Raw genomic sequence first — 23,854 nt, 5'->3', positions numbered from 1 at the left:
AAATATATTTTTATAATCATTAAAAGTTTTCAAATAAGTAGCTTAGAATAACTTACAATAATAATAGTTAAAAATAATTCTATATAAATTATTATATTATTACCTTTAAAATCAAAAAACAATGTTTGATGTTTTAAACAATTATAATGATAGAAATTAAAACATTAAGCAAATAAATTTGAAAAAAAATAATTAACAATAACAACACCTATAAATAACATTAAACCATATATCATATTTAATTTTATTGTGTAACTCGCGGGTAGAAGTCATTCAAACGATTGAGATTAAGTAGTTATAATAGATGTATATATTATCATATAATTTAATATAATCAATATATTATATCAATTTAGTATACGAATTATTATATAAAATATAACAACATTATTGTTATATTTAAAAAAAACGTATATTTGTAAAAACTTCAACTATATACGTGTTTCTGCGCAATGTGCGGGCATTCGCCTAGTTAATAATAATTGGTTAATTCAAGTTGTGATTATGCTATGGTATCCCTATCCTAATAAACGAGTAGAAATATAACACGTTGCAATCAATTCGCCCCTTCCCAACCTTTTTTTCCCGCCCATTCTCAAAAAGTGATTTTCCAAAAATGACCCTTTAACTGTTTCAATTTGATTGCTTCAAAACCGGAAACGCTTTGATTGCTTTAAAATCGGAAACTCTTCTATTTATTTCCTTAAATTTTGCCGATTTAAAATATTCATCCCTAATTCCGCTATTTCTTCATAGAAGTGAAATCTGTTTGAAATCCCTAATTATGTGTCCCTTTCTCCTTTTTTTTTTTCTCTCTCTTGGTTCGATTGGTTCGACGGTGAAATCCAGTTTGAGCAAGGCTGAAAGTGGTTAAAAGAATGGTATTAAAGTGTCAAGTGGTTTGTGGTGTTGGCGGTGGTGATAACACAGGTGAGAAAGTGAGGTATATGGTTGTTTTCAGATAGAGGAGGCGGCAGGTAGAAGGTGATGGTGCTCGGCGGTTAGTAGTGGCGGTGGCTTAAGGGTTGCGATTGGTGGCGGTAATGAGTGTTGCAGTGGTGATTTTGTGGTGTTTAGTGTTTTATAACAAGGTGAATTCGTATTTTTCTATGATTTTTCTTAGTCTTTTCAATTTCTAACCCTATTTTCTGTTCATCCTCACCGAGATTTCTCTATGTCGCTCATTATTAGCACATATGCCCTTATCTTTCTCTTTTTCTAATGTTGTCGTAGTTCAACACCTCTTAGCTAATGCCGAAGAAGTTAATGTTAGAGGTAAGTTAGTCATGTTACTTGCATTCAAATGTTGTCGATTTCTTTGCCAGTTTATATGATTATCTTTTAAAACTAGGGCTTTTCAATATGATATTCTTAATATACGTATTTTAGAAAAGTTTAAGACTTATTTAGATTCCACAATCTATATTTCTTTTTACAAGTTCTTGATAAACTAGAAATTTAATTCGAACATGCATTAATCAAAGCATGTTACCATGTTAGTGCTAATTATAATTTTCACAAGAAGGGTGTTAGAGTTTAGATGGAAGGAGTTGGGTCGTGAAGAATGTATATCAATATTATTTTTGGTTGCTCTGATTGTATCAGTGCCACTCCAGAACAGATAGGAAAAAAGAAGCTTTTTACGTTCTTTGACCTACCAAAACTACATTCGCCATCTGTATCAATGAGGTAACAACTTCTATTTTGGTTTTGCACAGGTTTGAAGATTCATTCACCATCAGGTAATCATTTGTGTTTTTTCTGCTTTGTGTATGGTTCATTTTGTTTATATCATATTTCTTCGTTGATGTTCGATTTCAGATTCATTCTTCTTTTACATTTGCTTTATTTTTTCCCCTGATTTCATCATACCCTTATTATGAATTTATTCTAAATAGGGACCATTTATGCATCTAATCATTTATCCGAGAGATCAACCCATGTTGGCCAAAAGATTACTACGTTTGTAATAGGGTATTTTTGGGATTTTCACTAATACTCAAACATCGATAAGACAATTATTATAGATAACAAACCAAATTTATCCAAAGTTTTTTGGTGTTTTGATTCCTCATTTTGGTTTTCTTGGTTTGCTATCTTTATATGTGTAGAAAAACAAAAGTAGCAATGCACATTCTGGTTTTGCCACACACTAATTTTTTTTAAGAAAAAAAAACTTTGTTTTTATTACAATTCTTTATTAAACAGGGAACTAAATCTGTTACTTTTTCTTGACAGGCTATTCTTGCAAATTTTTAAAGAAGAGGCCATTTGTTGTAGTTTGTATTAAAAACATGGCCCTTTTGTTCTTTCTTTTTTTAAACCAGGGACCATTATGCATTTTTTAGAAGATAGGTACCATTTATGCATTTATTTTCCTAATCATAAGAACTATTTCTATTAACTTTGTTAAACATGGTTCATTTATGCAATTTTATTAAACAAGAACCATTTATGTTGAAAAAAATATAAATGATCCCCATTATAGCAATGTACTTTGCAATGCTATAATTAGAATTTCTTCAAATTTTTAGCAAGTTGTAAACAATATAAAATCTGGACAATATGTGCCTTTTTACGATTAACCCAAATCCAACAAGTTGTAAGCAATATTAAATCTTGAACAATATGAAAATATTTTAAAATTGTTCTTGAAGGAACTTAGAGAGAAGGTAGACTAATCGTATCCCATATGTGATCAAACTTTCTAGATATAAATTTTTAGCTTGACAAGAAGCCACTGATGAAACATCTAAGTCCTATTAGCATGTCTTTTTTAATGGCACTTTCTTGACATAATAAAAAAATCATTAATAATCCATATAAGATTATGATAGAAAACATATTTTTCTTTAACGAAGTCTTCAACCAAACATGTCGGGTTTATTTGTAGTATGCTGGTTATTCATTTCTTTGGAAACAGTTGGTATATGTATATTTGTTGATGAGAAAATTGTCATTTTTTACCTATTAAAGTTACTTCTTCTTCATCTTTGGCTAACAAGTTAGGGTTCTTCTATATAGGGCTTACGTTGCATCAAGTCTTTGGGATGAAACGCATGTGGTTCTATGTAACGATTTCAATTTATCTTGAAGGTATTTGAACTTTTTTCTGTACTTAATCTTTCCATTGTACTCATAAATAGCTTTTTAGGTCAATACTTTCTTTGACTTCAAGTAATTTTTTTGTTAGTTTTTGATATTTTGAATGTTTTTTTTGTTACTTTGAGTAGTTATATGGAAGCTACTTTCCTTTCCTTACAAAACCACTATTCCATTGTTCCATTATGTACTTTACAATAAGATGAACTTGTAGTAAGAATCTTGATATATTGAATGGACTTTCCAGAATCAATTTTGTAAGCAAGTACCTTTTGGCTCCACTTTATATTAACTTTCTAATAATATGATTACATGCTCACAAGATCTAGACCATTGTATCCACCTTTCAAAAGCCATAAAACATGCTCACATCACATATAAGGACATTAGTTACACAATTTGCATTAGTCTTGGGCCTCTTGGCACTAAACGTTTATTATAAAAAAAATTAACGTATTCACCAAATATGGAAGATATATCAATAAAATAAAATTTCTTTTTAATTTGGATTGTATACCATCAACAAAATTGTCCTGATATTTAGCATTTTCGAATTTCAAAATTTTCAAGTTATATTTGATAAAATTTTTGAAAGTGCCTGATGGTTTCTTTCACACTCAGTCTTTGAATTCTTTCTCTGGAGAATATCTTTTGGCTATCATCTTCAAAGAGATTAGTTGTGCACATTTAACAAGTAAGCTATAACTTGTAAATATTTTTATTTTCTTAAAATAATAGATAAAAAAGGAACAATTAACTGGAGCAATGTGTTGAATCTTACCTTTGTCGAAACCATAACACTTTCAATTTCAAATTTTAGTCCTGAAATGTAATTGACACCAATAGTGTGCAAAAGGTGTTTAACTTATATGTTTGAAATAGAATCACTATTTTTTGTTTGCTTCTGGTCTTTATTCGACGTATGTGGAGATTGATTGAAGTTTAAAAAATAGACAAGGAACACGGGTATTTGGTGGTGCCAAAAAAGTAGATTGCCGATAGGGTTAGTGCAAGAAATTGGGGATATAGGGTAAGCGAGGAAGTATGATTGTATGAATGAATTATGAATGTATGTTTCTTCTCTGTGCCGATTTCATGTTTGTGCATTTTGACTAAATGAATAAATAAGAATTTAAATTTATTATTATTTCATTTTCCATTTTTTTATTTTTATAAATATACAAAATGTATAAATATTTTGTATATTGTCATTATTTGTTAATAATTTTTCTGTAATCTATTGATGATGATCATTGATATATTTTATTTTATCATGAGAAAATAATATGGATGTAGACCTCTTTATACTCAATTTTTTTTATTATATATTATGATATTTTTTTATTAACCCGCATATAAATAATTTCTCATATATCTTAACAATGAATTTACATATTTATTTATAAAGTTACATAACAATTACATACCTCTCTTATTTAATAATTTATTAAAAATAATTGATTAATAATTATCATTTTTTACTATCAAAAGTTAATTAATTTTTTAACCGTGGTTGAACCACGGTTATAACCTAGTTAATAAAATATATAACTTTGTAACACTCGTCGTCGTTCCCCAATATATGCGGACCCAATTAGCTGCAAGTGGTAGCTTGCGTTCTATTTCTCCAACGTTTTGGAGTAACGTAATTTTTTTGAGAATTTTCGATTTTTATGCAATTTTACCGGTGTGTTGTCCTTAAATATTTTTCGAACGTCCTATCCCTATCCCTGATATTTTGTTGTGAGTGTGTCACTGTTCCCGTTAACTACAAGAATGGTGATGATAAATCTATGATTCAAGGATGGTAATCAATCCTCGACTGTAGGGGTGTGATAAGAAAACGAAACTGAACAATTGAACTGAACCAAATGATGTTTAGTTCATTTGGTTACGGTTATTCGGATTGGTTAACTGAATAATGATATTTTATTTGGTTTGGTTTTGGTTAAATTTTCATTTTTTTTATTAGATCGAAAAAACCAAATAAGCTATTCAATTAATATATAATTTTATAGTTTATATCTATAAATTAACATTTTTTATTTTAATTGATAGATTAGTTATTAAAAAGATTTTCATAACTCATTATTTAATTATTAACCATTATAAATTTATAATTGTTTATATATTGTATTAAAAAACAACTATATTAACCTTCATATACGATTAAAACTATATTAACCTTTCTCTACAATGTATTCATCGACACTTCAAGACTGAAACCAAACCCTATTTGGTTTGGTTATAATTAGTTTTAAGATGCTAAAAACCCGGAAAAAAAAAACAAACCGAAACAATCAACAAATAACACCCCTAGTCATCCTACTCAGCCGGTGGCATCTATTGTGATAAAATCTTTTTAAATTTTGTTTTTTTACCTTGATGGAACAAATCTAAAACTTGATTATTATTTAATTATGTAACCACTATTGGAAAGGGTTCACACTCTCCAAAATATGCTACGAGAAGAACGGATGGTGATGCATTTATATATGATGTTCTCAAATCTTCTTTCTATACACCATTAAAGTCGGTTTCAAGTTCATATGAGGTTGCAGTTACAAATCAACGCTTATTATGACTAATGGGACTACATCCAATTTGTGCATTTATCTTGAGACCAAATGTGCTACAACAACCACTTGAACAATAGTTTAAATTTCCCACTTCCAAATATTATAAACACAAATCAACAATACAAGGCATGCAAATCATCTATTTTTGTAAATAATTTCACCTTGGAAGCTTCCAATCACCATAAAAACATTACATAATTTGTCAGAAATGTTCTCTAATGTCACCACTCATTCTTCCATGGCATCTCCACCAACTTCAACCACATGAACCAGCTCTTTCAATGGTGTAATCTTTGTAAGCAAAACCTCTACAAAACATCAAACCATTTAACTTATACTTTTCTTCTTCTTTTTTATAGTTTTGACACAAAAGGGTAATAATAGGTTAAAGTCTATGGAATCACTAACCAGCCTTCTTGGAAAATGTATAGCCTCTTTCACTGATGTAAGTACGTGGATTTGGAGTCAAGTGATTCCTCAAGTATTCCTTCTTCCCCTGCACCACATAACATTAAAAAAAATAAGTCATTACCTCTAGATTAAGTCAAAAAAGAAACAACCATATATATCTGTCCACATTAAGTACTTAACCCATAAAGCTCATTAATACAAAGAGAAGGAAACAAACCTTTTCTATCACACAGACATCTACATTGCTTCCACTTCCTAAGTCATTAAATATGCCAGAGCATATAGCCTTGGTCACCAAGTTCACTCCTTCATCCCTCTGTTAAAAAAGTTAAAAGAGTCGCCAATAATAAGCAATACACCATATTCCCTATATAAAAAAGTAAACTTTTTAATCTTATATAGGTAAAAGGTGGATTAATAAAGAGCATACAGTAAGCCCTTCACGATACTCTGACTCAAAAATGGCCATTGCAGCAAGAGAGCCAGAACCCATAGTGGCAAAAGGGAGAGTGTCAGTAGATCCATGAGGGTAGATCTGTAAATTATGATTTAAGAAGGATCGATAAGTTTAAGAAAAAAGATCCAATTGGGTATTTTTAGATGATTGAAAAAGTGGAGATTTACTCACAGTGTGTAGATGTGGGCCTGTTACATCAACTCCACCAAGCACCAAAGCAGCAGATACATGACCTTGGTAGCTAGGTAGACAAAGTCAAATTAGGCAATTTTTAAATAAAAAGAAAAAATATATATATTATTTATGTAGAAACTAACCGGAAAAGATGGGACTTTAATAGTGTAAGAGCTGTTACAACCCTTGATTCACGACCAGTATGATATCTATGGAGCTTCAACTGAGAGCTGATGTTGTCTACCATAAAAAGATATTATCAATTGTGTATACATTGGATCATGTAATATTATAATGTAGCATATATATAGGACTATAAGAGTACCTGTAACAGCTTCTGTATCAGCTGCAGTTCCAGCTCCACAGCAATATATGTTTGGTGCCATGTAATGAATCTTTTCACAGTTTTTGTCAGCAACAATTGGCCCTTCTGTTGCTCTGGTATCTGCTCCAAGAATCACACCATTCTGAAGAAAAATGTAATGAATCAGAGATAAATCCATTTCAAGAGAAACTATTGAAATTATGGGGAGTAGATTGTATCTGTAAACTACAGGTTTGACTAGTTCAGTTGGTTCAAATTTCAAATGTGTGATGCCAAAGACCAGAATGGATTTGATTATGCAGTGAGATAGAGGGATCAAATGAGCTCAATTGCAATTCAAATTTTGACATTGATTCTACAAGTTTTGAAGATGTATAAGCTGATAACATATGCACGTGAAAACTATTTAAAAACCCCTAATTGATGATTACTCCAAAACAAGGAAACCAATCGCCATAATCTCACTTAAAGCCAATGTGAGACGCAAACTGTAAACAGAACAAGCAAGCAATTGAAGATACATAGTAGAAGAACCAGCGTACCTCAAAAATTAAACCAACGATGGTGGTTCCTGTTTTCAAATACGATGGTGATCTTAATCCTTTCTTCGTCAACATATCGTTTCTCCTACACAGGTCGAAACTGAATCCTGTCTTTGGAACATCCATTGTTTCGCTTGGCATCTTCAAGTAACTGGATTTTGAAATATTCACTTTGATCAGAAAATAAATACAAGTTCCACAAAGAACGTATATAATTACCTAAATGTGATAACTTACGAGCTCAGGACTTATGAATCAAGCGGTCGATTTGAAGAAGATCTGCGGGAACAAACTTGAGGAGATGGGAAATAGGAAATCTTGGGGAGTAAGAATGTAAGATAAAAGCAGAACAGAACGACAGCGTTTCCGATAATACACATATGTCAGTTTGACTAGTCAACACTTTTGTGGGACCTCTCACCTCTTGTATAGGTTTGTTTTAGCAAACAAATCGTAATATAAAATTTTGGGAAAATAAAATGATAAAGGGAAACAAAAAGGGCTAATGCCATTCGTTTTATCCGGCTTCGGTTTAAGACTTCAGAGTGTTTAATTTTTACATGGGATAACGATTTAAAAAAGTAATATATATTTTTTGATTTGTAAATATTTGATCATTCAGTTTTTTTTTTTATTAAATTTATCATTTCAATTTGTTAAACTGTATACGTTTCAATCATTATGACCGGTTACTACAAGATAACCGGAAAAAATGACTTAATATGGTAATATATTTATAATTTTGTAGACATTTAATCCTTAATATTTTTGTACATATTTAGTCATTGATATATTTTTTTTCAAAATAAGTCATTTTTGTTTTTGTACTCATTCAGTATACATGGATGATTTCTTTAAGTTTTCTCACAACATCTTACGTGTGACGATCATTAATTTTGAACTCATTGGTTGCGTAGGTTTTGTGGTTTGGCTTAGGTCTTGTATTCTGAACATCATAACTTCTTTATACGATATCAGATTTTAAAGATCTTTATATACACGTATTTGTCTTTTTGAGTCTACTACAACTTTTGTTAAGATTACTTCAGTTAAATGTAATATATCTTTACTTAATATTTTATAAAAAAAAACATCCATACATGCATTCATAAAAAACATATAAGTATAAAGATCGTAAGTAAAAATATATTACTTTTTAACGGGAGAAATCTAAATGAAAGTTGTCGTCGAGATATCAATGGATATAAGCATCAAAAACCCCAAACACCTCATTAATTAATGTCTCATGTAAGATGTCATGAGAAAAAAAATTCAAAGAAATCATTCACAAGTACTGAATTAGTACAAAAACAAAATTGATTTATTTTGCAACAAAAAAAATTAAGGACTAAATGATTTTATTAAAAAAAACATTCGTACATGCATTCATAAAAAAAACATATATGTATAAAGATCATAAGTAAAAATATATTATTTTTTAACGGGAGCAATCTAAATGAAAGTTGTCGTCGAGATCGCGATAGATACCCAAACACCTCATTAATGAATGTCTTACTTAAGATGTCGTGAGAAAAACCTAAAGAAATCATTCATAAGTACTGAAAAGTACAAAAACAAAATTGACTTATTTTGCAACAAAAAAAAATTTAGGACTAAATGTGTACAAAAATATTAATGATTAAATGTGTACAAAGTGATAAATACATTATCATGTTGAGTCATATTTACCGGTTAACTTGGAGTAGCCGATTCATAAGGATTGAATGTGTATAGTTTAACAAGTAAATATAGACGAAAAAAACTCAATGACCCAATGTGTACAAATCGAAAAAGATATTACCCTTTCAAGTCATCACCCTTTTTCACATTTATGACATTTTATCCGGTTTGGGGTCAAGAGTCGGTCACCTGCATGTGATGTGCCGTGTCAACGTTGAATCGAAAGTTTGCTTCTATGTCCGCATTGATTAGGAAGAATTTCAAAATAGCTGAATCGGAAGTTTGCTTCTATATCAGCATTGATTAGGAAGAATTTCAAAATAAAGGCGCAAAGAAGGATATAAACTGCACAAAACATGGATCGAAATCGAGACCTCTCGCAAAAAAGGCAAGCACCTTTGACATCCAACCGGAGGCATTTTTGTGAACATATGTCTGAATAATAGACTATATCCTCTACATTACAACAAAATTATTATTATTATCATCATCATTGTTATTACTTCTATTTTATTTATTTATATATGAGAGAGAGCGAAGGGTTATATGGAAAACAAAAAAAAAAAAAACCTAAAAGACCCTAAAAATCATAAAAATATATATATAAAAAAAACTTAGAGATCACAAATCTTTTTTTTTATGACTTTATATTCTTAAAAATCGGAGCTTTTTTTATAAATTTGTTGAAAAAAAAAATTAGAAAATCGATTTTTTACTTTTTACTTTTATTTTGTTTTATTTATTTATTTTGGTGTTTTATTCAAAAAAAAATCGGAGAAATTATATAAAAAGTTGCAATTTTTAAGAATAGAAAGTCAAAAAAAAAAATTGTGATCTCTACGTATGTTTTTTTTTATGTATTTTTATGATTTTTAAGACTTTTTCAGAGTTTTTTTTTTGTTTCCATAGAACTTAAACTTTATTTCAAATTGGTAATTATCTGGCTCCTTATTTATCCAAACTAGAGGGGTTACCCGTGCGTTGCGCGGGGCAGAATGTGTTCGTTTTCTGAGACGAATAATGAAGTACATTGCATAAATTGGTATCCAAATTAAAGTATGTTGCTATTCTGTGTAATTTTCCATCAATCGGATGAATGGAAATGTAATGATAGATCATGCTACCAAAAAAAGTACAATGCTATATTTGAATAGGTTTTCGAAAACAATGAAAATACAATCTTATATCCAGGTAGTTTTAAATGAAAGTACAATGCAATCTCCAATAAATACAGAAAGAACGTCTTCATACTTACCCCATCCCTCCACCGTCTTCTTCGATTTCATTAACAATAAAAAATGTCATCTAAATGCAAAAACAAAAGTTATAAAAATATTTTTTTAAATATAAAGAAAATAGATTTACAAACAAAAGTGAAACAGAAATATGGTTTTGCTCCATTGCCATTTATCAAGGCTTTGATTCAATTAGTGTAGGAGATCAATTTAATACCTTATTGTGCCTTTAAAAGTTGCCTTGAATCAATTGGATTCTGTACGGCACATCTTCAGTTACGGAAATCACACGACATAGGACATACGCTGCATTAAAGCCTTGTTTCTTAAAAAATAGTTGAATTATTCGTGCATCAAAGTCAAGCTCATAGCAAAAACCCTTAAAACATAATAATCAAATCAATAAAAAGAATTTAAGAAACAACAAAAAAAAAAACTAAATTGGTTGTTGATAAGATTACCCTAAATTAGACTTTGCACAAACAAATGGTCCAATCGTTGTGTTTATTTATCCAAAACTCAATAACCATATTTGAAACTCAATCAATCCACAATCACCATTTACTACCGACTGAAGTCGAAAAAGCCACATGAACATCACATGGAACCAACCATTAAAAGTCTAACCAATTTACTGAAAATTTAAAAACATAACCAATCAATTAAAAAAACTTATAAAGAAGCTGAAAACAAATCTGGAAAGCAAGAGAAGCAACGAAAGGGTAAAACAGATAAAGTTGAAGAAAGGTTCGAGAATTTTGTAAAGCTCGTTCTAAATTGTACCTGAAGGAATGGTTGGCAGGAGCTGAATCGGAGGAACAGACCGGTGTTGTCTCTATTTTCCCGGTAGAACAACCTGCAAATGTCGAAGAAATGGTAAACAGACGGGCGAGAGCATTGACCATATGGGAGAACAGATGCGTTTTTGTGGCTTTGTAATCGTGATATCCGGTTTGGAGATAACATTGGTGTTCATGTAAAGCAGCAAAACCATGAACGACTTGTCCGGGGAATCCAGAAGCCCTATGAGTTAGATTTATAACATGTGAGAGATACAGAAGCCAAAGCCCTGTATATTTATATAAAAAAATTATATAATTTAAATAAAAAACACTAATAATAAATAAATAAATAAACAAATAGAGAACATAAACTTGTCTTTTATTTTTGTAGTTAATTTATCTTAAAGTAATTCTTACACGTATCTTTAAAAAATGATTGATGTAACACAATGAATGGCAGATAAAAGTTTTATAATGAATGACAGATAAAAATTTTAGTATGATGATATCATAAATCTAAAAAAAACACCCTCCCGAAATAAAACTTATAGCCAATCTATAAACTTCACACCTTTTTCTACCGTTCAAATAAATGGTATCCATCAATAAAGTATGAATAACACTAAGAATTACCGGTATCTTCTATTTCAGAAAACATTTTTAAGACGCGATAAATAATATATACCACTTCATTGTAAGGTGCACTTCTCTTGCAATTGCATCACCCAATATTACTTCTTCCAGGATACAAATCAGTAATACCCTTGGAAAAAAATGTAATGAAACCGTCAGATGTGAACCTAAATTAGAAGAGCAAATTTTATAGAAGATGCAAAAATCAATTATACTTGAGAACCGGTAATGTAATTTAATCTAATTGAAACCTAAAAACCATCCAATGGATACTTGATTCCTCATCATCCAAACAATACAATGCTCCATTTATTATCTTCTAAAGCACTCAGAAGACTGATTCCCTAAAAGCAAATGATCACTGTTTGTCTGTTTGTATACATATCAACCTAATCTTCGATTCAGGTAGCTACCTCTTACAAGAAAGAATATTGTAAGTACTATTATTTAGATTTTGTTCAATTATCATATTTTCCTTTAGAACTTGTAGATATTTGTAACCTTACTCACATTCAGGCGCCATTTCAATTACAGATCACGATCACTAACAACCTTTAACATACATTTGTTTCTAATTTAATCATAAGATGTCATAAAATCCTATGATCCTAAACTTAACTTTTCAAATTTACTATAAGAGCCCCAGTTTTCTAGACCAATTTCAGTCTTGTGAATGTACCAAGTCCAATACCTTTTTTTATTCCTTTATAGAGGATAAAGATAGCACCAAAACACCTAGAAACGCTACTGAAAGGTACCAAAACCCTACGATTGGAAAAAAAAAAAGTTAAACAAAAAACTTCAACGATATTGAATTGTTGATAACCTAGACAGACACGCTTATAGATAACAGATCATAAAATTTGATACTAAACATATAATAATATATTACCCTGTAAGCATTAAGCTCGTTCTTAGGTTTCTCCTTCCTTTGGTCAGCCCTACGGTCCACCTCGTCCATCTAACCCGAATCCGAACTGTAATTTGGACTCAATCGTCCATCGATTTTCTGAACAACTTCCCTAAACAACTGTGTGTTTTCTCCCTTCTTAATCTCGTCATAAGCCATTCGAAGCGGCTCTAACTGCATCGAAACATTGCCACATTTGCCGGCGATGAATATCAAGCGCGAAATTTTAGTACGGCCTATGTATAAGGCGGCGTACGCGTCGATATCGAGTTGCTCGCCACTGATAATCAGTCTACGTTGTTGCTGCTGCGACAGCGACTCATCGTCAAAGTCGTTCGTGTAGATCTCGTCCGTCATCTGTCCAGATGCTTCCTCCTCTGTCTCCATAATCACAACGCTTCGTAGGGTTTCGTTCCACGAAGGGATTTCGATTTGAAGCTTTCAGTCGCCTGTTGCCCTCTTGAGAACTCTGTGAGTAGACTGATTTCCTTTGCTGTATAAAAAACAATACCAAAAATCGTATGAACATTAGGATAAAATAAAAGCAGCGGGTCAATTAATCCCAAAATAGAATCCTGATGAAGAACGAATATAACATGTAGACATCACTTTAGGGCTATTCCGGGAACTGTGAAGGAAGAAAGAAGGCGGCGGTCGAAGATCGACTAATCGTCCGACTTCGACGACGATGGTGGTACGTGGTGGCGAACGGAGGTCCATGGTATCGCGTTAGGGGTGTGTCGTATGCGTTGGGGGTGTCTCGACCACCCTTTACCAAATCCTTCTTCTATTTCGTTCGGGTTGCGTCATCATGATCAGATGGAGAGTATGAGGCGGTGGATTGAATGGTGATAAGGAAGGATGGAAGGAAACCGATCTTTGGAAGGATCCAGATGAAGCGGTGACCATGGTTAAGGAGTTAAACCCATCCTGGTTAGGCACTGTTCCTAAGAAGTGCTCTCCTTTAATATATATACAAGAACTAAAAGAATCGGCTATACTCAACAACCAAAAATGTAATTTACTGCAATTTCTATAATTTGTTAAAAAAAGTGGGAAACCTTCCCCTGCCATAGTGATGGACGATGAAAATGGCATGCCACTTAAGCACTCCTAATAAATCAAAACACAACACAACAATCAGTTTTTCATAATATGTAGGGTTTTTATTAAAAAATAGTAAAATAATTCTTCAAACAGACGGGAACAATTTATGTTGTGTAAGATATAAAGGGCAAATATGTTGGGTTTTTATTAAAAAATAGTAAAATATCTTGGGTTTTATGTAACATGCTACTTAATTTACAAATAGAAGGAGTGTCCTTGGGTGTGAAAAGGGTTAATGGATTTCATGTACCTTACTGTGTGATCTGAGTACAGGTTCTCTTTTTGTTCTTCTTCAACTGCTAGCGACAATCCAAGAAGATGGTAGTAGTTAGAATGGATATTGAATTTTGAAAACATAAAAAATTTGTAAGGACAAACAACACTATCTTTACCATTTCCAGTACACTATAAGTTTTTCGCACGCTTCACTAACTCATTTTCCTTGAAAAATAAGATTAAATTTTACTTGAAAATTGACAATAGAATTAAAATATAAAATATAAAATACAATACCATCGTGTTGCATCTCCAACAAAGATTACATTGCTTAAAGTCATACACCTTTGTCCTGCAGCTCCAAATCCAGCAGCTACTAATGCATTTAAAACAACAACAATGTTTGCATCAGGCATCACAATTCCATGATTTTTAGCTCCCATATTTGATTACATTGAAAGTATAATTAGTTTTTTTGTAAACAAAGATTTATTTTATCAATTAGAGTAAATTGCAAAAATGGTCCCTGTGGTATGCAAAATTTTGGGGTTTTAGTCCAAACAGTGACTTTTTTGGTTTCGTAGTCCTTTTGGAGTGGTTTGTATGCAAAAATGGTCCCTCCGAAAACTGAAATGACTATAATACCCTTGAGGTATTTATTTTTCATTTTTCTTTCATTATTCTTAAAATTTAATATTTATTTATTTATTTTAACAATTAAAAAAATAAAAAAGGGCCCACCTCTCTCTCTCTCTCTCTCTCTCTCTCTCTCTCTCTCTCTCCTTCAAAAATCCGTAAAACCTCCCTTACCCTCCTCTCAATTCTCCACCTTTAACCACCATTACTCCACCATAGCATCACCGCTGCCACCACCTCTTTCCCCATCGGAAACCACCATCCCCACCCCACTGTTTCTGCCGGAGCTCTTTCCTCCACCACTTGCAGCCTCTTCACAATCTCAGATTTTTTGCAGACCAAACCTAGAAGAAAGTTTCTGATTATACATTTGAATACCAAACAAAAAATCTAATTCAAATCGACAGTGACACACAAATCCACCCACCGACCAAAGGGGATCGTTTTTTTTCACCCACTGTTCTGATTGAGGCTCGCCAGCACCATCCCTATGTCAACCTAGTACCGTCATTCACAGCAGTAACAAATCACCACCATCTCATTCTGTTACTAGGGGATGGATAAAACGAAATTGAAGAACAAGAACCACCTGATGTGTCTTGTTCCACCCCCAATCAACCCCACCAAGGCTGTAGAAAAATGAAGAACAAAGGTACTACTTTCCCAATTAGTTTTCAGTGAACCACCTGATCATGTCTACTCCAACCTTCACTAAACTATAACCCCTTTCCTCTTTATATAATCTTTCGTTCTTGCTCCATGGAAGCTCTTTCAAGCTCTGTCTTCATTCCGCCCTTTCAAGAGACGCGCTCCTCCTCTACCTCTTCTACTTCGCTCAGATTAAACTTCTGCTTCCCCAAAACCACGCTTCCTGGATTCCGATCTCGAGGTATTGCCGCTGTTACTCGCGAAGTTGCAGGCGACGGAGAAGATGATGAACAACCACTAGTTGATGACCTCGATTTCTCAATTGTGTATATGAGTAAATCGCGATTTTTTGGGTCTCAATTTTGACAGCGAATTAAGGTTTGAAAGAGGGAAGATGAAGGCTTGTCTGGAGAGAGAGAGAGAGAGAGAGAGAGAGAGAGGTGGGCCCTTTTTTATTTTTTTAATTGTTAAAATAAATAAATAAATATTAAATTTTAAGAATAATGAAAGAAAAATGAAAAATAAATACCTCAAGGGTATTATAGTCATTTCAGTTTTCGGAGGGACCATTTTTGCATACAAACCACTCCAAAAGGACTACGAAACCAAAAAAGTCACTGTTTGGACTAAAACCCCAAAATTTTGCATACCACAGGGACCATTTTTGCAATTTACTCTATCAATTATCATCATAGAAAAAGATACTTGAAGACGTTTCCCTTTAGCTGATGCTGTTGAATAGATATGCATGCCAGCCTAATTTATAATAGTAAAAAGTAAAAGATCAGTATTCAATAGCTGTATATATTTTTTTGTTAATAGCAACAGGAAACATATGTAAGAAAGATTAAATGGAAGATTCAAGAATCAAGATAAGTTGTTCTTTTTGTTTATTCATGGTGAAAGAGTAAGGGTAAATTGGGAAATGAGAATGATAATCATTAACTGAAAGTTAAGATTTTGCAACATTTCACTTTGATAATTTTACCTAATCATAGCAATATCATTGACATACAAAACAATCCTCGTTCCAAATATCCAATAAAGCAATGATTGTACTCTGTTTTGAACACCAAGAAACAAAATACATAATTAAAAAAAGGAGCACAAATAATAATAATAATAATATCAATATAAGGCCGGTATATAGTTTATTTCTGTATCTCATATTTCTCTTTTTCTATGTATAAAATATCTTTTTAATACAAAATTGGTTCAAATAAACGTCAATGTATATTTTCTCCATTTATGCGGCCCAAAACATTAATTTTAAGATATTTTTCTATTTCATGTAAATTGGACAGATATTATTATGAATGCAATGATGTATTATTGTATCATGTATCTAACCTGTAAGCAATTTCATCCATGAAAGTTCTTGCAATACACGTGGAGGTTGCTCATGCAGCCCAAAACATTAATTACTCTGTATTTTGAAATAGTTAAGTATCATAACATAACTACATCCATGTACCTTTATCTTTCAAAGGCTTTAAGTCACTTCTTACTCTATGGTAATGTAATTTTTCACTGGAGTTGGAGTTTGAAAGAAAAGAAAAACGGAAAAGCTCATGTTTGACCTGAATAACAATGTATGTGGAAGCCTCGTTGACATCCACCTATAACCAAAGGGTTCTATATTCAATTCTTTACCTTCATGGTCAAACATTTGATCATTATGATGAATTCAAGGTTATTAATTTCATAGAGTGATCCAGTCAGGATAGGCATATCCAAGAATTCACCACTTAAATTTTTCACAGGGTACCCAAAAGATTCTATTTTAATATAGTTTTATAAGGTGAAAAATTTACATAATAGAAGAACGATAACATTTAACATGCTCTTTCTTCTCTCAAGCATTTTATCAAACACCTGGTCTGCACATATAACTTTTGGACCTGTTAATCTAGAATTATATATGTTGCTATATAAAAATGAACAAATTTCAAGCTTCACAGCAACGAACCTTAATCGGATGAAAAACTTAATCACCAATAAAAAAAGAACCACGAACAAAACATGCTATGCTTCCAGAAGAAACCGCTCCCCCTCCATCAAGTGACAACATCAACGACTCTACAATAAGAAAAATTCAATTTTGGTAATCCCTAATATGGAACATTGAACAAAATTTCATCAAACCTCCACAGAACAAACATGAATAAGGTAGCTATTGGGCGAAGGAAACGACAGTGTTTATAGTGCGGAGTTTCTGTGGTGTGGAATAGAGAAAGAAAAAGAAAAGAACAGTGGAATTAATTGCAGATGGTTACGATGAAGCCATTTGATGTGAAGATCAATGCATTGCACTCAAAACTTCGATTGAATATCGAGTTGTTTGAGAGAAGCGGTTGGTGATGTTCAATCTCTAGATGATGTCGGTCGTAGAAGAGCTGAATATTCGAGGTGTAGAAGAAAAGGAACATAGTGAGGTGGTGGTTTGGAGGCAGCTAGGGAATGCAAGGAACGACAAACAAATTAGAAGGGTGGAGAAAATACCTTTCAATCATCGTCGACACAGGTGGTGGCTTCGAAGAAACAAAGAGAAGGGTTGGATGAGAAGCGGTGGAAGTACTGCAACATCAGCAACCCACCGACGGATCTGCAACTCACCGACGGAGGCTTTGGCGGAGGCGGTGTCGCAACAAAGAGGTTTGGTGGAGAACGAAGAAGAAGATTTGTGTGATTGTAATAAAAAAAACAGTATAGAAGAAACAGAATACGCGAAATCGAGATTTGAAACCCTAGATACAATCACTCTCAAGCAACAGGCAGACGCCGATTTTGGATAAGAAGAAACTGGAAGATCGATTAACCTACGGGTGTAGATAAAATAACCGGGAAACGGGAACTGTGTATTCCAACATGTCCGCACAAAATATCGGTGTTGACATAAACTGATCCAAAGACGAATTTCAACATACATATATAAACAGAGGGCCATTCTTGACAAACAGCACACAACTTCACTATTCCTAAAAAGTATCCATCTTTAATATATATATATATATATATATATATATATATATATATATATATATATATATATATATATATATAAGAATAAGAATGAGATATTCTAAAAACTCTAGAAATAATCTCATAAAACCGTCAAACCCCTTCCCTAGGAAGGTTCTGAAAATTAAGTCCGATTAACTATTGAACAATTGCATTTTAGCCCCTTGCAGTTTTAATTAATTCTTTTAATCTCAAAATTAAGTCCGATTAATTTCTGATTAAATATTAATTAAATATTGGTATTTCTAATTAATATATTATTCTTATAATATATTAACAAATTATTTATTTCAGTTTGTCAATCAAATAATAAATTCAACCTTTCTCTCCAAAAGTCATCATGTCTGGTTGCTAGTTTTGAGGACAACCTAAAAGGATTTTGCTACTATCAATTTAAGTATATACCAAACATAATTATGGGCTTACACACTTAATCCAACAATTTACATGTAACGACATCTCATTAGGGTCATATCTAAGTTTGGAAGTCCTTGTCTTAACCATTAAGAGCTTTTGTGGGATTTTGGCTCTATGTTGAGTACGTTGGGCGTACATAGGAGTACGCTCAGCGTAATGCATGGTTTGTGCAACTACAACATGTACCTTGTGCTTCGAGGGTAAGTACGTGGGGCGTACTCCCCATCATGACAATTTTGGGCCTTTTAAGGTTTGGACCTTGTTGGGTCATTGGACTTCTGACTTTGGGTCATGAATGGACTAAGGTTTTTCTTGGAATTAGGTCCATGTTGGTTTTTGGGCTCAATTAGGAAGATGGGCCATATTGTGTAACATCCCAAAAATCAAGACCAAAAATTTCTTTTTAAAACATTAAATAAACCATAAGTATAAAGACAGATATATCAAATTAGGGTCTCATTTCAAAACATGTTCTAATTATCAGAGTAAAAACATCCCAGGCTAAAACTTCTTGGTGTGTGCCATGCGATCATCCCGAGCTCTTCACTCCACTATCGGAAGTACCTGAAACCAAGACTGAAAATCGTAAGCACGAAGCTTAGTGAGTTCCCCAACCTACCACATGCCACAGACGCATAACCATATACATATAACCACATACTGGGCCCCCACCCCCTGAATCGGGCCTTACCCAGCATCGGGCCCCACCCGACATCAGGCCCCGCCTGGCATCGAGCCCCGCTCGGTATACAAATCTGTCTCTCTTAGGCCCTGCCTATCTCTGGGCCTTGCTCGCTATACACATACATGCAATCAAATGTCATACTAGCGCATAAAGAAAACATTATATATTGTACTCATGTACTAAGGCCTCGCCTATCTTGGGCCCCGCCCCTGGTCTGCTACTGATGAGTTATAGAACCCCATCCACACTCCTGATGTTAGTGAGATACGGGCCCTCGCCCACACTCACTTCTCTCCTAACATGGGCCTCGCCTCTACTCTACTAATATTGAGATATGGAACCCCATCCATACTCAGCTAGTGATGAGATACGGGACGTCGCCCACACTCACCTCCCTACCAGGCATATACAAGTATCACAAAGACAACAGGTATAACTAACATACAAACATTCCTTGGGCACCCTCCCGACATCGGAACTTGGTTCGGAATCACATACTAGCATACAATGCCTAGGGCTAACTCCCGAGTCTTCCTACTCATAAACTACATGGGTCAAAATTGTAGCCTTATACCCATTCAGATAGTGAGGAGACTCACCTCGCACAACTGAAGACTGGGTGAAACCACCGGCTGCTATTCAACAATTCCCCGAACTGCTGTTCCCCTAGCTCCCCGAGCTACCAATACCAACATAACACTTCCAGGTTGACTTGACTTGTCGAGTTGCTCCATCAACTCGCTAAGTTCAAAAGCTCATAATCATGCAATCACAAACCAACTCGTCGAGTCAGACTCTGACTTGTCGAGTTCCCTGGCTAACCAGACTCGTGACAAACCGAGTCAACTCGCCGAGTTATTCCCCTGACTCTCCGATTTCACCCATAACCGGAAAACAGGACAACTCACTTAAACTCGTTGAGTCCCTCCCTGGACTCACTGAGTTCCTTGGTCTGTTGGACTATCTTAAAGGATTAAGCGCCTATACTTCATATCCGAACTCCAAACTTCATAAACACTCTGGAAATGACCTATTAAGGGTAAAGTTTACAGCTTTACCCATCCTAAGTCTTTTTTAATGGGTTAAGACAAAACCCTAACTCATTAAGATATAACCCCATGGTCCAAAAACCCTTATTACACCAAACCAAGTTAGGAAATCAAGATCTAGACTCTAGACATCCAATAACCACGTAAAGTCCTGGACTTTACTTCCTTGCATGGCCTTTAGGGCTCCAAGAGGCCATAATAATCTCTTTAAACTTTCATGGGACTTCCTAATGGCATAAAGCTTGCACCTTTATGCCTCAACCACCCCCAAATACTTCCAGGTCTGAAAGGATCATGCTTGGGGGACGTCCAAAACCCAAAGACAACCATTCTTGGACCAAAAACCTTCCAAAAGGGGGCTATAAGGAGATCTAATAAACCAAAAGCCAAGATGAAGACTTGATTACCAAGAAATAGACCAAATGGAGTGTATCTTTTGTATCTACTTCCTCCTTCTTGAACCTCCAACCTCCTTCTTCTTCTTCTCCCTCTTCAAGAGCACACAAAACACACCAAGGTGGCTCAAACACTCACAAGATGCACTAGGGTTTCGTGGGTGAGGGTTTGGGATCTGGGGGGATGAAGATGAGGCTGAGGGAATGAGAATATGATGCTTAAATAGGGCAACAAGTCCCGAAATTAGGGTTTCCCAACCCAGACCAGACTCGCCGAGTCAATCCCCCGACTCGCCGACTCGGCTACTTAATTCGTGACACGAAACTTGCTCCGACTCGTCGAGTTCTTCCTTGGACTCGACGAGTTGACTCATTGACTTAGGGTTTTTCCTTCCCCAACTTGGCCTCCTGGATTCTGGGTGTTACATATTGTGCCTTAGGATGCCTTTTAGGAAATTGGGCTTTTTGAGTAAATGGGTTGGGCCTTGGTTTTTGGGCCAAGTACGAAAATGGTAAAATGGTCTTTTACCCTTTAGGAAGTTGGATTATGGTTTGGGCCTTGGATTTTGGGTTATTGGGTTAATTATTAATTATGATTATATTTATTGTTAATTGGTGCAAGGTTATCTGGTTCAGCGCACCAAGCAGTTATTTGATTATCACCGGATTGAGATGAGTCTCCTCATTGTACTCGTGAGTTGAAGGCATCAATACCGACCCATTAGGTCATGTTATGTTAGATGTATTTGTGACTCTTGTGTGGTATGTCGGACTAGGCCCAATTGTATGTTGGACTAGACCCATTGTATGACGGGCTAGGCCCATTTGTATGTTGGTCTGGTCCCACAGATCAAGAGGGGCTAGGCCTATTGTTTGTTATGTAGGTGATAATTATCTTTGTATTTGTATGATCGGGCTAGGCCCATTATGGTGGGTTGGGCCCAATATGAGGGTTAGGCCCAATGGTATGTATGATATGTGGTATTTTAGGGAACTTGCTAAGCTTTGTATTTATGGTTTTATGGTTATGTTTTTAGGTACTTCTGGTTCGAAAAGGAACGGTCCGTCTTGATCGCATCGCATCCACTCATGTTTCCGCATTATGTTGATTTTGGGATTGTACTCTAATAACTATTTTCTTACGAAATACTTTTGAACAATTAGAAAAAGTATAATGGATGTTTGGCTAAAAGATAATTAGTGTTTTGATCAAATTAAAAATGAAAATTTTACCTCTTAGTTTTTGGGAAGTTACATCATGATAGAACAGAGCATGTGTAAGTGCACTATCACTTTATCATAGAGAAACTTTTGAACGAAAAAATTTAGATGTGGAAAATCAAGATTTATGACCAAATAGCATACATGTTAACCAAATGTTTGAGTATTGTAAAATGTAAGAGGTTTTGATGTCAACTTAAAATGGTATAACGAATGAGGGCTAATGTTTGGGGGGTGTTAAAAGATTATCACTAGCCTAATATACCCAATCTTATTATCTAGAAGAACTTATATTGCTCTAGAATGATCTAGAAGATTCAAGACCATTACAAAACACTATGGAAGATTTTAGAGCATACAAGAAGACTCTAGAATATTCTAGAATGACATAGAAGACCTTACAAGTTTATGAAACATTCTAGAAGGTTTTGGAAGACAACGGAACCTCCTAGAATTCTTTAGAATATGGTAGAACATTCTAAAAACATATGACAGCTAGTATATACATATAAAGTATGGTAGATGATTCTGGAATGATGTAAGCGTATCTAGTAAGTATAAAAAGTCTAGAACATTCCCTACAGTAGGTGGTAACACCTATAAATAGGTGTGGGAATATGTTTCTCCAAACTATCCTACAATCCAACATCCAACAATCCAAAAGGCAAAGTGTTATAGTATCTCAAAGTGTAAATTATTCTCAAGTGGTCTTTATAAAAAGTGTTGGTGTTTCCCATATAAATAGGTGTGCTCAACATGTTGTTCGTCTAGAATTCGATCATCTAAATCATCAAGAAGGTCGAGTGAAAGACCAGTTCCCCATAAGGATCTAGTGCCCTCAAACAAACAATCCCATCTCATCTCCAATATGTTGGAAACAGAGACTTATAATACCAATATCTGGAGGATTCAAGGAAGTTTTAGATTATATTTTGATCTTTATAATACAAACAGTCAAACACAAATTTTAAAATTTTGAAATTGTAAAAGAGATATGTATATTGGTAAAAGCCTCTACCCTTTCTATTAAACTTACAGAGTTCTTTAAGAGTTATGAGTACTTATTTCCCACCAAGCTTAATTTTCCTTGTCGGTAAGACTTGATGGCAGGCACCAACCATTTTTACGCATGATCACACACTTTCCGTCCTTGTTAAGACCCTTTTTTGCTGGCACCTATCTAATATGAATCCTCATTTACTATGAAGTAAACCATCTTCTAATCATCTACCAACTCTTTCCTGGCTCAATGATAATAAAAAATGAAATCAACATTAGGGCCATCAAATTTAGATGCTTCTTTGTTTTCTAGAGTTTGAAAGATATACATGACCATCTCTTTCTTGATATTCCATAAAAAATCAACATTATTAATGAAACACATTTCTGCAAAGTCTTTTCTTTGTAGTGCTTACTTAGATCCCTTGGTAACTGTCCTCTCAATCATACTTTGAGGGCTTTAAACAAAAATGACCTTCCAACATCCTCTTAATTGATAAGATTTATGCCCTCAAACTCTTGTTTATTAGGCATCTTGTAAGATTTCATGTAACTCGAACAAGCTAATTTATTGATCCGAGAGTAGTTCAAGCTCCCTACAAACCCACCTATAAATATCGTCAAAAACAC

General features: G+C 33.8%; 2 protein-coding genes and 2 long non-coding RNA genes across 10 annotated transcripts; 1 reads left to right on the top strand and 3 right to left on the bottom strand.

Annotated features, from left to right (window-relative positions):
- The first annotated feature begins 642 nt into the window (after nucleotides 1-642).
- Nucleotides 643-3,269, top strand: LOC145070196 (uncharacterized). The gene is made up of 2 exons (XR_013689859.1): nucleotides 643-1,742; nucleotides 3,025-3,269. It is a non-coding gene; the product is annotated as an uncharacterized LOC145070196 (long non-coding RNA).
- Nucleotides 3,270-5,747: 2,478 nt separating this feature from the next.
- LOC145069397 (proteasome subunit beta type-7-B-like) lies at nucleotides 5,748-7,982 on the bottom strand. Its single transcript, XM_079016322.1, has 9 exons — nucleotides 7,828-7,982; nucleotides 7,591-7,741; nucleotides 7,049-7,190; nucleotides 6,867-6,963; nucleotides 6,721-6,790; nucleotides 6,523-6,627; nucleotides 6,310-6,408; nucleotides 6,090-6,177; nucleotides 5,748-5,989 (listed from the first exon to the last, which is right to left on the bottom strand). Exons 2-9 carry the CDS (start codon nucleotides 7,729-7,731, stop codon nucleotides 5,910-5,912), a joined length of 822 nt encoding a protein of 273 aa, XP_078872448.1. The 5' UTR covers nucleotides 7,732-7,741; nucleotides 7,828-7,982; the 3' UTR covers nucleotides 5,748-5,909.
- A 2,409-nt stretch (nucleotides 7,983-10,391) lies between these two features.
- LOC145070293 (uncharacterized) lies at nucleotides 10,392-18,319 on the bottom strand. Of its 7 annotated transcripts, XM_079017230.1 has the most exons (13): nucleotides 17,940-18,319; nucleotides 17,252-17,516; nucleotides 16,912-17,056; nucleotides 16,788-16,836; nucleotides 16,426-16,497; nucleotides 14,451-14,529; nucleotides 14,188-14,236; nucleotides 12,813-13,943; nucleotides 11,921-12,685; nucleotides 11,289-11,528; nucleotides 10,967-11,139; nucleotides 10,723-10,884; nucleotides 10,392-10,575 (listed from the first exon to the last, which is right to left on the bottom strand). In XM_079017230.1, the coding sequence occupies exons 2-7, from the start codon at nucleotides 17,270-17,272 to the stop codon at nucleotides 14,189-14,191; spliced, it is 414 nt and encodes a 137-aa protein (XP_078873356.1). In that variant the 5' UTR covers nucleotides 17,273-17,516; nucleotides 17,940-18,319; the 3' UTR covers nucleotides 10,392-10,575; nucleotides 10,723-10,884; nucleotides 10,967-11,139; nucleotides 11,289-11,528; nucleotides 11,921-12,685; nucleotides 12,813-13,943; nucleotide 14,188. The 7 variants fall into 7 exon arrangements, 4 of the variants coding, with proteins under 4 accessions (XP_078873356.1, XP_078873357.1, XP_078873355.1 ...); XR_013689889.1 differs by having other exon boundaries at nucleotides 11,289-11,574; nucleotides 11,921-12,050; nucleotides 12,612-12,685; ... (1 more) ...; nucleotides 14,451-14,526; nucleotides 16,788-17,516; XM_079017231.1 differs by lacking the exon at nucleotides 11,921-12,685.
- LOC145070294 (uncharacterized) lies at nucleotides 14,787-15,828 on the bottom strand. Its single transcript, XR_013689891.1, has 2 exons — nucleotides 15,217-15,828; nucleotides 14,787-15,133 (listed from the first exon to the last, which is right to left on the bottom strand). It is a non-coding gene; the product is annotated as an uncharacterized LOC145070294 (long non-coding RNA).
- Nucleotides 18,320-23,854: the final 5,535 nt, after the last annotated feature.

Source organism: Lactuca serriola, chromosome 8 (assembly GCF_051521515.1).
Source record: "Lactuca serriola cultivar US96UC23 chromosome 8, Lser_US96UC23_V15, whole genome shotgun sequence".
NCBI lineage: Eukaryota > Viridiplantae > Streptophyta > Magnoliopsida > Asterales > Asteraceae > Lactuca > Lactuca serriola.
This window is presented reverse-complemented; position numbering and strand designations above follow the sequence as displayed.